Below are 15,213 nucleotides of genomic sequence, written 5' to 3' on the forward strand. Positions count from 1 at the left end.
GCAACATTGGGGTGGGGACAGGGACAGGACTCATCTTTGGGACTCACCTGCCAGCCCTCCCTGGATCTTCCTTTAGAACTCCTGGCTTTATAGTTGTGATAGTGACAGTGAAGGCAACCGGGGGGGGGGGGGGGGGGGGGGGGGGGGGGATGGCAAATGTGTTTTGAGTATTGAACTGCCGTTGACATCTAAAGTCTCAACCATGCTGTTTTCTCCACACTTCAGCAATCAGGACATCCAGCAAACCCATAAAAAACCAAACTAATAGCATGAATATTCAGTGACCTAGAATACTAATTATTGTCATGAATATTAATGTGATCGGACTTGCTTTTTCCTCTCCTCTTTCTTTCTCCCTCTCTCCCTCTCTCTTTTTTTCCACTTAGCTGGCTCTAAAGATGGGTCATAATGAGAGCATTTAAGAGGGAGCGCTCTCCGCCGTGACAGGGACCGGGGTAATAAGGAGAGCTTGATTAACGCGGTGCACTTGGGGGAGAGATGAGAGGCTTCACGTGGGCCTGTTCGGGGGAGGCGATGAGGCACCGGCGGCTCTGTTGCTGCTCCCGGAGATTAATGAGGCCTAAGAGTGCATTAGGAACAGTGACAAAGGTTTGATCTAATGGGCTCAGTCATTTTTCCTTTGAGTGACAGACGCACAGAAGTAATTGGCTGTGCAGAATGGCAGCTCATTGGCGGTACTTAAGGATACATTATCCCCGTTGTGTGGCCCGCAGAGGCTGTTTATCAAAACTGCTCACACTGCAGACGCGGAGTCGCTAAGCTGCTGTTGCAGTGGTAATAGCTATTAAAAAAAAAAAAAAAAAAAAAAAAAAACAACGCAACATCAAAACTAGATCCGTTGTTGTCTCATAGAAACGAAGTTTTTCTTTGTTTGGTTTCAAATGGTCTAGAAAACATTTTAATAACTCCGGAGATGAGCTGTGCCCATCCACATGTGTCTCCTGCCTGTCTCGGTGCCGCACGAGGCTCGTTAGGATGGCGGAGCCTTGCTTCCCAGTTTCTTCCTCCGTCAACTGGCATCTTCCCACACTTGGGGCTTTGGTTACAACATGCAACCCTCTAACATAAATCGGGTGCTTCTGCCAAACACCCTTCTAGCAACTTGATAGAACATTTGCAAACGGAAGCCTTACCGGTTAAGAATTATTTTTCTAAAAAATAATTCAGACGTTAGTGTCATATGATATTTCCTTTCATAAAGCAGTTTTATTGGAGTAGGTTTTGATGGCTGTTTAATAATGTAATATTTTTAGGAGAAAAACTAATGTGATGTTTCTCTTAGGCTAAAGTTTCAGGAAGTTAAGCTAAATTCGAAATTAAAGGACCCGAAAGGTAGTGTAGTATTTTATTCTTGACAAAGTCGCGGCGTCTTTAGCTTTTATGAGAAATGCATTTTTAACTGTTGTTTCTGTGTTTATACGTTTCTCCCACTGAGGTTTAGGCAAGTTTGTGTTATATCGTTTCCATCATTAAATTGTGAATCTTTAAAGCATAGATCATTATTTCTCTTTCTTTGTTATCCTCTCTTAGTTTCATGACCTAGCAATTATTTGTTCATTAAGTCAATAGTGACTGTTACCCATCATTTGGAATGTAAGTGATAAATACCGAGGATAAGTCTTATTTGTTTTATTTCAGATAACAGTTCCTCCGTGGTAGCCTTCTGTGGTCAAGGTCATTGGGGAACAGTTCAGAAATAAGTGAGAATCATACTTCCAATTTAAGGAAAACTTCTTCAGTTATTTGAGCTATAAATGGAGTGTTCTTTTCTGTAAGAACTGACTGAAGCAACTTGATTTTTGATTTTAGTTAAAGACATAAGAGGGATACTAGAGACACTAACGATATATGTCTGATGACCGACGTGACTATAAGTTAACAAAAGTTGCTTTAGAGACTTTTTCTCCCCCTCTCAAAAATGTGTGTGTTTGGTGAAGAATAGCGTTTCAGCTGTTGAAATGATGCTCTCAAGACCAGTGAAATGGTCTTAACCAGAGAAAGCGACTCTCAGAACAGTGTTGTCAAATCCAAATGAATTTTGTATGAAATTCACCTATTGCACCTATTTTAAAGATGGAACCATCATGCGTGGCAGATATAGAGACTGGACGTTTGAACTGTTCTTGGGAGTATGGAACCAAATAAGAAAATGGAGAACAAGGTATGGACATCTTAGGCTTTCTGTTTGTAAAACTTATTACCTGAATTCTCTAATCATATTTTGTTGCTTTAAACAAAAAAATTCTTATATTCCCTTTGTATAATGTTGTCACACCTCATTATCACTGTATTGCATATAAATCTGTCCATGTAAGTCATACCCAGAAACAGATTGTGGCTAAGCATTACCATTTCTCTCTCCAAAACACCGTCAGAGTCTGTGTAGGAAGTGTTCTATACGTGGATAAAAATGGGCAAGATCAGAAGGGCCAAGCATCGTTTTACAAAAATCAGAATAAAATTAACTTTCATGTTTTAGGAAATAACCAGTGAACTGTCTAATTCCAGCATTTTGAATTCTGAGCATGGCCACAGTGCTGTGTATAGTAGTAGTTGTCATTGCTGCTGGGTCTGGACTCTGTACGTTCTTTTTTCTGTGCAGTGTTGAGGTGTATGGCTAGAAAAAACAGACTTGGTCTTTAGAATAAATACTTCAAATTATATTTGTGACAGAATTAAAAGATAACACAATCTTTCTGTGAATGTTTGGAAGACCCTTCATATGATGATCACTTTAATGAGTACTTACCTTTTGACATACCTAATAATTAATCCTGGATTGTACCAAACCTCTTATCATACCCATCCACGAGGCAGAGCGGCAGCCCAGTGATGGGGTGTCTGACCCGTCCACGAGGCAGAGCGGCAGCCCAGTGATGGGGTGTCTGACCCGTCCACGAGGCAGAGCGGCAGCCCAGTGATGGGGTGTCTGACCCGTCCACGAGGCAGAGCGGCAGCCCAGTGATGGGGTGTCTGACCCGTCCACGAGGCAGAGCGGCAGCCCAGTGATGGGGTGTCTGACCCGTCCACGAGGCAGAGCGGCAGCCCAGTGATGGGGTGTCTGACCCGTCCACGAGGCAGAGCGGCAGCCCAGTGATGGGGTGTCTGACCCGTCCACGAGGCAGAGCGGCAGCCCAGTGATGGGGTGTCTGACCCGTCCACGAGGCAGAGCGGCAGCCCAGTGATGGGGTGTCTGACCCGTCCACGAGGCAGAGCGGCAGCCCAGTGATGGGGTGTCTGACCCGTCCACGAGGCAGAGCGGCAGCCCAGTGATGGGGTGTCTGACCCGTCCACGAGGCAGAGCGGCAGCCCAGTGATGGGGTGTCTGACCCGTCCACGAGGCAGAGCGGCAGCCCAGTGATGGGGTGTCTGACCCGTCCACGAGGCAGAGCGGCAGCCCAGTGATGGGGTGTCTGACCCGTCCACGAGGCAGAGCGGCAGCCCAGTGATGGGGTGTCTGACCCGTCCACGAGGCAGAGCGGCAGCCCAGTGATGGGGTGTCTGACCCGTCCACGAGGCAGAGCGGCAGCCCAGTGATGGGGTGTCTGACCCGTCCACGAGGCAGAGCGGCAGCCCAGTGATGGGGTGTCTGACCCGTCCACGAGGCAGAGCGGCAGCCCAGTGATGGGGTGTCTGACCCGTCCACGAGGCAGAGCGGCAGCCCAGTGATGGGGTGTCTGACCCGTCCACGAGGCAGAGCGGCAGCCCAGTGATGGGGTGTCTGACCCGTCCACGAGGCAGAGCGGCAGCCCAGTGATGGGGTGTCTGACCCGTCCACGAGGCAGAGCGGCAGCCCAGTGATGGGGTGTCTGACCCGTCCACGAGGCAGAGCGGCAGCCCAGTGATGGGGTGTCTGACCCGTCCACGAGGCAGAGCGGCAGCCCAGTGATGGGGTGTCTGACCCGTCCACGAGGCAGAGCGGCAGCCCAGTGATGGGGTGTCTGACCCGTCCACGAGGCAGAGCGGCAGCCCAGTGATGGGGTGTCTGACCCGTCCACGAGGCAGAGCGGCAGCCCAGTGATGGGGTGTCTGACCCGTCCACGAGGCAGAGCGGCAGCCCAGTGATGGGGTGTCTGACCCGTCCACGAGGCAGAGCGGCAGCCCAGTGATGGGGTGTCTGACCCGTCCACGAGGCAGAGCGGCAGCCCAGTGATGGGGTGTCTGACCCGTCCACGAGGCAGAGCGGCAGCCCAGTGATGGGGTGTCTGACCCGTCCACGAGGCAGAGCGGCAGCCCAGTGATGGGGTCTCTGACCCGTCCACGAGTCAGAGTGGCAGCCCAGTGATGGGGTGTCTGACCCGTCCACGAGGCAGAGTGGCAGCCCAGTGATGGGGTGTCTGACCCGTCCACGAGGCAGAGCGGCAGCCCAGTGATGGGGTGTCAGCAGTTTCTGGTTCTCTAGCTCACGTTTGTCCACGTCATCTCCTGGCCTCATCCACTCCCTGCATCGTGTCCCAAACACAGGGCTTCTTTTCTTTCTCTCCTTCTTTCCTTTTCTAGATGGTACCTCTGACAACACTGCCCTAACTCTGATCATCAGACCTTTGGGATTTTGGAAGACTGGGAGTGGTAGGAGTGTTGTCGAGTTGCCCACAGTGCTCAGCACTGCACTGGTGATGGTAGGTGTTCAGATCCTCACTGAGCAAGCAAGTGAGCTCATGCAAATGAGGCTGACCACAACACCAGGACAAACAGCTATGAGACAAGGGACACAAGCAATGTGCACATGAAGAGAAACGAGGAAAACATGCAGACACTCGGATCTTAAAGACAAACGAAATTAGCAATATTAGCATTTGAAGCTTCTGCTAAAAAACTAGAGAGAAAAGGAAAACCCAATGTTGATGAGATTATTAACAACTAGTATCTGCAGAGGCTTTGCAGTTTACAGAGTTCTTTACATAATTTGATCATTATGTTAACCACATGGGGCATATTATTATCATCATCATTATTACCATATCTTCATTATTATTCTGCATTCTACAAATTATGGACTGAACTGAATTGTTTTAAAGATGCCCAGTTTCCATCTTCTTTTAGCCACTGGTCATTAAGAAAATTAATTAGCAGCATATATCATGAATCAGAAAGATAGGGCCAAGCCCGTGGCGCACTTGGGAGAGTGCGGTGCTAGGAGTGCAGCAGCGCTCCCGCCACGGGTTCGGATCCTATATAGGGATGACCTGTGCGCTCACAGTACTCACTGGCTGAGCGCGGTGCAGCCGGTCTCAAAAAGGACAAAAAAAAAAAAGATACATGTGCTGTTTGTCCCAGTAATAACTCTGCTGGGAACTAGTCCTAAGGAAAATCTGAAAGTAGAAGATGTTCTTTGCAGTGTTGTTTATAATAATGAAGAATTAGAAACAACCAAAACTATCCCAAAGTAGGAAAATGGCGGTATAAATTATCTACATGAAGTCAATAATATGTTACATAGCTAAAATTATTATGAAGATTATGTAATAATATGGGAAAATGTTTGGTAAGTCATATTAAAGAAGTATAATATAAAATGACACCATTTTGATGGCCCTAACTAAGAAAAACGTATGTGTATGTTCTATAGTTGATCTGTTAGACGAGATTTCGGTAGACTTAATTTATATTATTTATATGTCTGTATAAAACTTATTTGCAAAGTAAGTTTTAAGAAATTTATAACACAATAGGCTCCGCCCTTTTTTTGGCATCATAATTAGAATAGGGAAAAATCAGAATAAAATTAGCTATTTTCACATTTTAGGAGATAATCATAAACTGTCTAATTCCAGGATTTTAAATTCTGAACATGGTCACAGTGCTGTATTTAGTAGCAATTACATTTGGTATTGTGACTATTTCTGTACTCTGTGCATTCTTTTTTCTATGATAAACATAACATAGAAATATATAACCCCCCAAAAAATGTATAGTCATTTGAGAAACATGTTTGTACCTCAGTAGTAGAAGCGTTGAACCCTTTTACAAAACAAGCATCACAGGCAGCATAGTCCTGGGTGCTAATGTCTTTTAGAAAAGATACTGAATGTGCTTTTGCAAAAAATTCCTCTTAGCCTGAATTTCTGGTTGCCACAAGGAGGGCAGATTTCCAATGTAAATATTTACGATAGTGAGCCCTACTCACAGGCACTTAAATCATTTGTCTCTCACTTTTTATGGTAGTGTTGTGAATTACATTCTTTTTGGGTTTATAATTAGAGGATGGAACAGATGGCGAGGGCCTAGTTTGCAGTGATATGACCATTAGAATGGCCTTCATCGTCCGGTTGTGATTCCAGGGAACCTGTTTTTCTCATGCATGCTCAGTACAGAGTATGGGACAGCTGTGGGTTTGCAAGGTAGCCACACGCTCTGAGTTTTTGCAACATCTGAAGCTACATAGGAGTGAGACTGGACCTAAAATAGTCTCTGGATGTTTCTAAGGGTAAGGCTTCTGGAGGGGAAAGGTGAGGTCCTGTGAATCATATTTCTATAATTATGATTTTTTCTAAAGTTACACAATTCCACAATGGGAATAAACATCTGTTTTATACTCAGGTGTTCATAGAACGCTTTTTGGGTTTGTCCTCTTCTCTCAGTGAGAGTCAGGCATCACCTTTCACCAACAGTTGCTGTTCTTTTCAGGCTTATTTCACCAGTAAGTGCCAAGTATTGTTTTCCTAGTTAAACCGTTTGGTAAAATTAAGTCTTGTTTGTGAAGGTAGACCAAAATGGGAAGGTGCAGTGAACCAAATTTTGTATTTTAAAAGAAAAGGTTGTTGATGAATCTTTATTTGAATGCTATACATCATTTCAGGGTATAATTTTTTTCAATAATTAGGACAGACTATTTTTTAATGCAATAAGTCCATAGCTTAAAAGAGGAATTCTGTCTTTGATGTCATTTGGTGGATGAAAACACTCTCATTCAATAGAAAACCAGCATCTTTTTCATGCTTGTTTGAGACCAGTGCAGGCAGCATACTGATACTCATTCAGATATAAATGCCATATTCACTTTGAAATGCAAATTATTTAAAGAAAAATAGCATATGGTGGAGGTAAGTATCTTTTCAAATCAACTCTTACACTTTAGGGATATAAGTACAGCTGAAATTATTCTTTGGAAAGAATCTGGTGCTTTTGACACATGGAAGCTCGCACTAATCAAGGCGGCCCCGTAAGCACACACACACCCACATCAAGGAAGCGGCGCTACGCATACATGGATTAGCATGGTAATGCAGCCGCCCGCTGCTAGGCAGGGCGAGCACCAGCTGATCGTAGATGGGGTATTTGAGGAAACACTCTTTCTGAGTTCAGAATGGGCCAAGTAGTCAGCCATGTATTTCATGGTAATGCAAATAATATTTGGGGTAAAATACTGAGACAAATGCCAAAAAGGTCCTTTTGTGACCCCCTTCATATGGAAACCAGTACCCCGTACTGTTTAGGGCTGGGCCATTCTTTAGAACTTACTGCCTTTGAAACAGTTTTCTTGCCCACCCCAGTTCCTGGCCTGACTTCTGCATTCACAAGCCATTTAAATGACAGTATTAGCTTTGGGGGGTAGGTTTTATTGATGTAATGTGTGGAAAGTGAGAAATCCTAAGTTATAGCTAAGCATACAGGTGACCAGCACTCAGATCAAGAATCAGCAGATAGCCAGCCACACCTCCAAGAAGCCCCCGTGGGCACCTCCTGTCACCACACACACACACCAGGGTCATTGCCATGTGATTTCTCATTCCGCAGACTGGTTTTGCCTGTTGTTCTGGAACCATCCTAATGGCTGGTGCCCTTGCGTTCATCTTCTTTTGCTTCGCGTTCTGTGGTGTTTGTCCCTGTTGTGGCCCGTGTCAGTAGTTCACTGGTTCTTGCTGGTGTGTAATCTTCCATTGTATGGATATACCACAGTGTGCTTATGGTGGGTGCACATTTCGATTGTTTCCATTTGGAGGCTATTACGAGTAATGCTGCTGTGAACATTCCGTACATGCTTTTCAGAGGACATATTTATGTACATCTGTATGATAAAGGGATGTGAGAGAAGAGGAATCTCTAGGGAGAAAAAAATGAATTGCATTTTGAAATGTTTTAAGCTTTACATCTGGTGAGTCAACTAGAAGAGCAGCTTAGGTCATGCTGGGACAGTAGTTGGATAAGGTAGTATCCCGTCTTTCCATCTGTTCTTTAGATGAGTCTAATTCCAAAGCATAAAAGAAATCTGCAATGTTCATGAAATCTTTCTGGTACCTTCCGGCAGGGGTGATGTCCCTGCCCCTTGTCCTTTCTTACAGCTCTTACATTTTGTCCATTTGTGGTCTTGTCTGTTACCTTCTAGTAGACTAGTCTGTAGGTTTCCTAAGGGCAGGGTCTCTGTTTCCTTCATTGTGCCCAGCACAGTAGGAGCTCGACGCAGTGAGATGAGGAACTCTAGAAGGTCAGTGTTAAAACAGGTGGCAAGCACTGCGCAAGGTCCGACTTTGCCCTGTCTGCCAGCTAACAAGTTAGCCTGCTGCAGTCGGATGGTGAGACTCCCGTCAGGACAGATGAGTTTATGACTCACAGCAGTGGCAGTAGCCAGAGTATCAGCATGGTCATGCACTGGTTCCCCAAGCCCCAGTTCCTACAGTGTGACATGAGATGAGGGCTGGTGACAGCAGCACACACAGTGGCTTATGTTATAGGAGATGAACCTCGCATTTAGCCCCATGTTTAGGAAGCCCCAGTCTTTTATAATGCGATACAAGCAAGCCTGCCCAACCTTTGTCGTGGAAAATGACATTATGTTTCTTTTCCTAGACAGCAAACAAACTGCCCTCCTCTGGAGGAAGGTACATTCCCTGTCATTCAAGTCCACTTTATAGACATCCCTGGAAAGATAATACAGAACAAAAGTGTGCCCGTGTCTACACTGGAGACCCATGGACAGTTGGCTACCAACAGTAGAGTAGAGGGACATGCTGCGAGACTGGGGGAGGGGACGGGGGGCGGGGAGAATTGAAAGGACAGCCTTGTGCTCATTCTGGAGGAGGCTAGTGTCCCCTGGCCTTCAGTGAGCACAGCTTCCTTTTAAGACCTCTTGTCAGTTGACGCTGATGAGGTTGGTGAGTTAGAACCAGTTGTGAGACCTGTTCCGGGAGGACACTCTAATCATCGGGCTTTTAGACTCTCCTCTCTCTAGGGAAATACAGACGTGCCTGTATAGAAGGTAGCTTTCAGTTGTGGCGCTGAGTCACCCCACATCTAAAGGGCATTTCTTATTCTTATTTCATTTATTTCTTAGACACACAAATGAAATTCTCTGGCAGAACCGGTTTGTGTTTAGGTGGTCCCATGATAGGGAGGGTCAATCAGGGTGTGGCTTCTTGTAGGCCATGTGCACCCTCAGTGGGAGCGACCAGCTTGGGGCACACCACCCTGTAATCCTACTGGCATTGTCGGTCTGTAGCTCCCATCCTGCCAGCCATCTTGTACTTATAATTCTACTAGCTGGCTAGCAAGAGCTCAGGTCTCTTCATAAACATACCCTTCTGGCTGTCAGGTAAAGGTGTAAGAATTTGATTTAAGTAATTAGTGTAGCAGCACCAGAGCTAGATGTCTTCCTTGTGTGTTGATGGTCATGTGGGTTTTAGATGCCCTTTCAGCCTTCAGCCTCCACCCAGGCAGGGCTGCTTCGAGCTAAGCAAGGCCCAGCATTGTGGTTCCCGTGCAGTTGAGGCTGACCTTGATTGTGCTAGAATAACGTTTAGGCACATGTGCATCTTAGGTGGTCTTGATGTCAAGATCCTACCTCTCAAGCAATCAGATAAAGTCACAGCTTCTCTCACAAATGAGAGCTTCAGATCCTCAGCCTTAATTGATAACTTGTTGACTTGAAATTAATTACCATTCAATGAAAAATGTAGCTCTCAAGTACTTTGAGTATAAAGTGGTTTTATACATAGCATCTCTCTTTTATGCTTAAACGTACTTTAAAAAGTGTTGAAAACTCTCTGCGTGGTCACACATAGTGCAGGGTATTGCTAGATGCTTACAGATAAGAAACTGGAAGCAGGGATAGTGCTACTTGGCCAGTTAATTAATGACATTCATTCAGGAACAAAAATGAAATGACATATCAGACTTTGTTGTGGTATGTGTATGTAAAAATAAGCATTAAATATTATGACCAACTATAATTAGATTTGAAATGTGTACAGTTATTTAAGATATTCACTAAGCATTTGGGGGTTGTTTTTCTTCGATGGATTTACTGAAAGTAAGTAAAAATGCCTCAGAGTGTGACCACTGGCCTGGGATTGCTCACACTGGGGCGCGAGATGCTTCACAGTTTGTGTTTAGCCAGCACGGCTGCTCCCCTGGTCCTGGCTGAGTCTGTAGACCACTGGTTTAAAATATTTGTCTTCATGCATTTACATTTAAAGGCAAGTATCTGTGGATCCCTAAACTATATATTTAGGGCAGAAACAATATTTCTTACCCTTTGTAATTTTTTTTTTTTAGTTCAGCAAGTGTATTTCCTATCATCTCAGAAGACACTTCATAGTTAGTTGGTGTTTTCAGAAAAAATTCAACTGATATTAATATAGAGTGAATGAGTATATATAGAAAAGAGATTTACTCCCTTAAGAGAAAACCATAAATGTTTTATTTTGAAAATGAGAATCCTCCTACGCATATTTTTGGAAGGTTTATGTAACTCAAAGTAACCAAGTTCAGGGGCGAGGTGGGCAGGTCACTGCGTGCAGTGGGGCAGGTAGGTGGCAGGTGTCCCCCTGGTGATAGTGTTGTCCACTCACATCCTACAGACAGATCTGAGATAGAGTCAGCTCATTGTTTCCGGACACAAACACAGGCCCATGACTGCCAGATATTCTCATATTCTAAGTGATGCCAGAAAACATGGATTTTGGTAACATTTCCCAACTTAATTCTCCTTTGAAAAAAATAAAAAATGCATCTCTGAGCTCAGCCTAGACCCCAGGCCACAGTGTATGGATCTGGTTTAAAATTTTATGTTTATACCTGTGTGTCCATATATACACATTGGCCAAAATTCAGCCCTGTCGTTTCTGTTTAGTCCCACAGTTGGGAACTGAGTGTGGTTGGGATAAGGGGGCCATCACATGCTAAAGGGCTCTGAGAATCTGCTCTCTGAAGATCTTGCACACCCGTTTTGGATTCTTCCATCCAGACACCAGGAGCCCACAGTCTTGCAGGAGGTTCTTCAGTGATGCATTAGTGGCACCGTCCGCTTGTTTTCATCTGTGAGGACATTTTAAGCAATCTCCCCGTACCTCTTCCGGCAGTGCGATATTTGGCCCTGAGATGTAGAGCGTGCAGTGAGTTCTCCACGAGCTGTCTCCGTCTGAGCGTTTTGTGCATTCCCACCTTGAGTCGGGTTGAGTTGGCTGTCTTTCTGTGCTTGTCGATACTTCCAGAGTTTTGTTTCAAGTAGTCAGTGATAGATGCATTAAAATAACTTCCTCTGCCTTATAAAGGAGATGATTCTGGGACGTTTTAGACCGCTTGTCCTGGGGACACTCTCACGGGAGGATGAGTGAGGCAAGCGGTGCTGCAATGGACAGAGTGAATTTAGTTTTGTTTTTTCAGGTGTTTGGACTTTGTGTGCCTAATGCTGGTATAAAATGAGGTTTGTGGACAGATTCCACACTTGGTGCTGACTTGTCAGGGGTCTTGGGCATTGTAGTGAGGAAAGAATCATCTCCTTGACATTTTAACAACGTGGCCGGTGTCTCTGAGGGCAGGAGGGGCTCAGGTGCCTGGCACAGAAGTCAGGGTCACAGCAGAGGAAGTGTCTCACCTCTGCTTGCATGTACCTTTTCGTTGTTCTTTTCCACTGTTCTTTTCCACCTTTCCCTTTTCCTTCCACCTGCCGTAAAAATGTTAGCAGTGTCTTGAAGCCTCTGTGTACTTGGACGAGTTCATGTGATAAAAGCAGTAGGGGCCAAGGGAGCCCCGCTGCTCTTGGGAAGCGCCTCTTCCCCGAATGCAGCTCCAATTGGTGGGTTGGGGTCCCCGCAGGGAAGAGAAGCACAGGGGACAGTGGAGGACAGGCACTGGGGCTGGCGGAAATGGTGCCAGGACTACCCATGGGCCCTACAGCGTAGGGTCACCTGAGCAAGCCTTACAGCAGAGAGGCCCATGGCCAGCCCGAGACAGCTGCTCAGGAAGAGAGCCCGGGAACAAACACCAGATCTCACCCATCTCCCTCCTTTAAATTCCTGCATGCTCCTCGTTGGTGAGCCCAGCTGGCAGCCAGATGGTGCTGGAGACAGTGGATGTAGCCGTATGGGCGCCCTCCCAGGAGGAGGGCAGGAGGAGAAGGGGCGCAACAGAACACGGTGGGCACAGGCTGCAGGAGGAGACTGGGCTGCGCCCCTGCCGGTGGGGGCATCTTATCTGTGCTGCCTGCTGTGGGTTCTCAATACCCTGTGGTAGTGGGATCTGGCCAGGGAGAACTGTTCCCAGGGGACAGCTACAGGTGGCCTCAGTGGTAACAGTGGAGAATACTGGAAGAGGCATGTGATGTTCCCCTTAGTGCCACCTCTCTGGCCCTGGGCTGATCCTCTGCCACATGCCTGGCCCACCTCCCTGACTGTAGTGAGGGTTGGTACAGGAGTAGGCTGGGTGCCCTACCGTCACACTGCCATTCAGGATGTGGGCACAGGGTGGTGCTGCGCATTTCCAGGGTTGTAGGGCATGCCCAAGCCCTAAAATCAAGCTCTCAGGACATCAGAGATGGGGAGGAACGGAAAAACTGGCTCAAAACCCTACAACTAGACAGAGGAGCCAAGACCCAAGGCTTCCAACCCGCACTCCTGTGCTCTTCCCCTAGGAGCACCTTTGATAACAATGGTCTATGGTGGTGGAGAGCTTTAGTACCAGTGTTTGTTTCCTTTTGTAGTTATTGTCTGGGTTTGAGTGTTTCTCTAATTAATCTGAGCTCTTTGTCAGGTCCACTGAAACTTTAATGTGCACACGGATCACCTGGGGATCTCATTAAGATGCAGGTGTGAGGGTGGGGCCTGGGATTCTGCATTTCCAACATGCTCCCAGGCAGTGCTGCTGCTGTTGGTCCAAGGACCGCACTTTGAGTAGGAAGATGTGGCCTTCCAATCCTTCCCTTGCTAAGGTGTCACTTTGGGCTTTTTTCTGGAATCAGGTAGACCTACGTATGAATAATTTCCCTTATGTACGATACTCAAAATGTACCCAGTTCAGACAATAGCATAAAATAGTTATTTTTTTTTAAAGGTAGAAATATGTTTTTAAAAACTAATCCCTAGTCTTCACCAATCACGTATTTGTTGTGTTGGTCACATACTGTGCTTCAGTAAATGATTTTGTAACTTTACAGTGCTGCACAGGATTGCAGAGAGGTTGCTTGTTTGTAGTGGAGCCCTGGCTCCCACCTCTGGCTGTTCATCCAAATCACCAGCGTACTTTTGAAAATGCATATTCTCCCCAGCCCCTGCCTCTGCTCTTTTGAATCAAAATCCATATTTTTTGAAGCCTCTACTTTTAAAAAGCTCCACAGGAAATTCTGGTAATTGGCCAGATTTAGGAACTACTAATATGGGCTGTGTATTTAAAATCTTATACTGTGAAAACCTTCTATTGAAACAGTTTAGAATTTAATTGGTTCTTCACTAAGACAATCAGAAGAAGGTTACAAAAGAAAACCTAATACCTCTGAAGATCTGCTTATAGATCTAACAAACTAATTCACAAGCAGCAAGGTATGATTGGCTGAGCTTTAGAGAAAGGCACTTAATTATGATTTTGAGTCTAAAATTGGAGTGACCAGATAATAATTCATTTTGATGTTGAGCAACTGATTCAAATCATTAAGTATACAATGGAATCATTTTTTCATCACAGTCCATGTGCTGTGAAGTCGCTAAGGTTATTTTTCCTCTGCTTAGTCTTTTCAAGGTTAAGGGTAAACTTACCTGGTTTAAGAGTCTGCGTTCCCTCCGTGTTGTGTCTAGGGCTTTGATTTGTGTTGATCATAAAGTAAAGCTTCACCATGAAAATAATCCTCTGGCATCAGACAGTTGACTCCCGATCGGTGATCATTTTCAGTTCCATTGACATGTTGACACAGCGGGGCTCCCGTAGCGCCCGTCTCGCTGGCCTCCCCAACAGCAGTGCTTTTGCAGGACTTCCTGGGTCTTTTGTCTTGACCTGCACTGGACTTGGAGGTTGTGGTTGGGGTGCAGGTTTTTGCTCGGGATTGTCTTGTGTGCCCTCATCTGAAGCACGGGTTTCTTCACATTGCGTTCCAAGCACCATCAAGATTTGCGTCACCTTTTTATTCCTCTTGAGTATTTTCTGTGTGGTGCTTTCATCTGCCATGTAGGCAGGACGAGGGCAGCTCTCGGTGGTAAGGTACGTTGTGGGCCAGCGTGTAGGCCCCGTAGACTAGCGTGCGCTGGCTTCTGTGGTCTGCAGTCGCCGTGGTGTTCACCTGACTTGTTTATTCCTAGGGAATGTCACTAGTGCATCTGGGTCTCAGATGGCAAGCGGCGTCAGCCTGGTCTCCTTCAACAGCCGGCCCGATGGCATGCACCAGCGCTCCTACTCAGTCTCCAGTGCCGACCAGTGGAGTGAGGCTACAGTCATTGCAAACTCGGCCATCAGCAGTGGTAAGAGGGGGCACAGCCCCATGGACCCGTGGCCACCTCAGGGTCCTCCGTTGTAAGCCAGGGGCTGAACGTGACGCCCGAGCTCCCATGCTCCACTTGGAGCACGGTGCCCATGGGGCTGCTGCGGTGGCGGTGCACATCTAGCCTTTCATCTGTGGGACGTTTGTCTTTGCTAGGCTGTCTCACCCATGTGATCTCATCTGTTCCTCTTCAGTGCAGGGAGCAGACATTCGTCCCCATTTGACAGATTTGGAAACTGGGGCTGCAGACAGGGCAGGTGGCTTACCCAGAGTCATGACAGGGAAGTGGCAGAGCTGAGAAATAATGTCAGATTTTATGTCCCAATCATACTGACCTACATAGTGTGGCCTACACTTCCACCATCAGTGCACATTTTATATCATTAGGATTAATTCTTTCTCCTCGTCAGTTTTCCAGGATTCCTGGTGTAACCTCTAAACTCGGGAGAATGCCTCCATAGTCCCTCAGTCCTAGATTTCCTTCAGCTTTCTTTTTTTTTTTTTTTTTTTGG

General features: G+C 46.2%; 1 protein-coding gene across 2 annotated transcripts in view; it reads left to right on the forward strand.

Moving 5' to 3' along the window:
• Nucleotides 1–15,213, forward strand: part of AGAP1 (ArfGAP with GTPase domain, ankyrin repeat and PH domain 1) — a 430,252-nt gene that overhangs the window by 228,165 nt on the left and 186,874 nt on the right. Inside the window, exon 12 of one of the 2 annotated variants that reach the window (XM_008574628.1) lies at nt 14,523–14,681. The exons of the other annotated variant lie outside the window; for it this stretch is intronic. Within the exon in view, the coding sequence (XP_008572850.1) occupies nt 14,523–14,681 (159 nt within the window). The remainder of the gene's footprint in view (nt 1–14,522; nt 14,682–15,213) is intronic. 2 annotated transcript variants of the gene reach the window in all.

Source organism: Galeopterus variegatus, unplaced genomic scaffold (assembly GCF_000696425.1).
Source record: "Galeopterus variegatus unplaced genomic scaffold, G_variegatus-3.0.2 Scaffold57, whole genome shotgun sequence".
Classification (NCBI taxonomy): domain Eukaryota; kingdom Metazoa; phylum Chordata; class Mammalia; order Dermoptera; family Cynocephalidae; genus Galeopterus; species Galeopterus variegatus.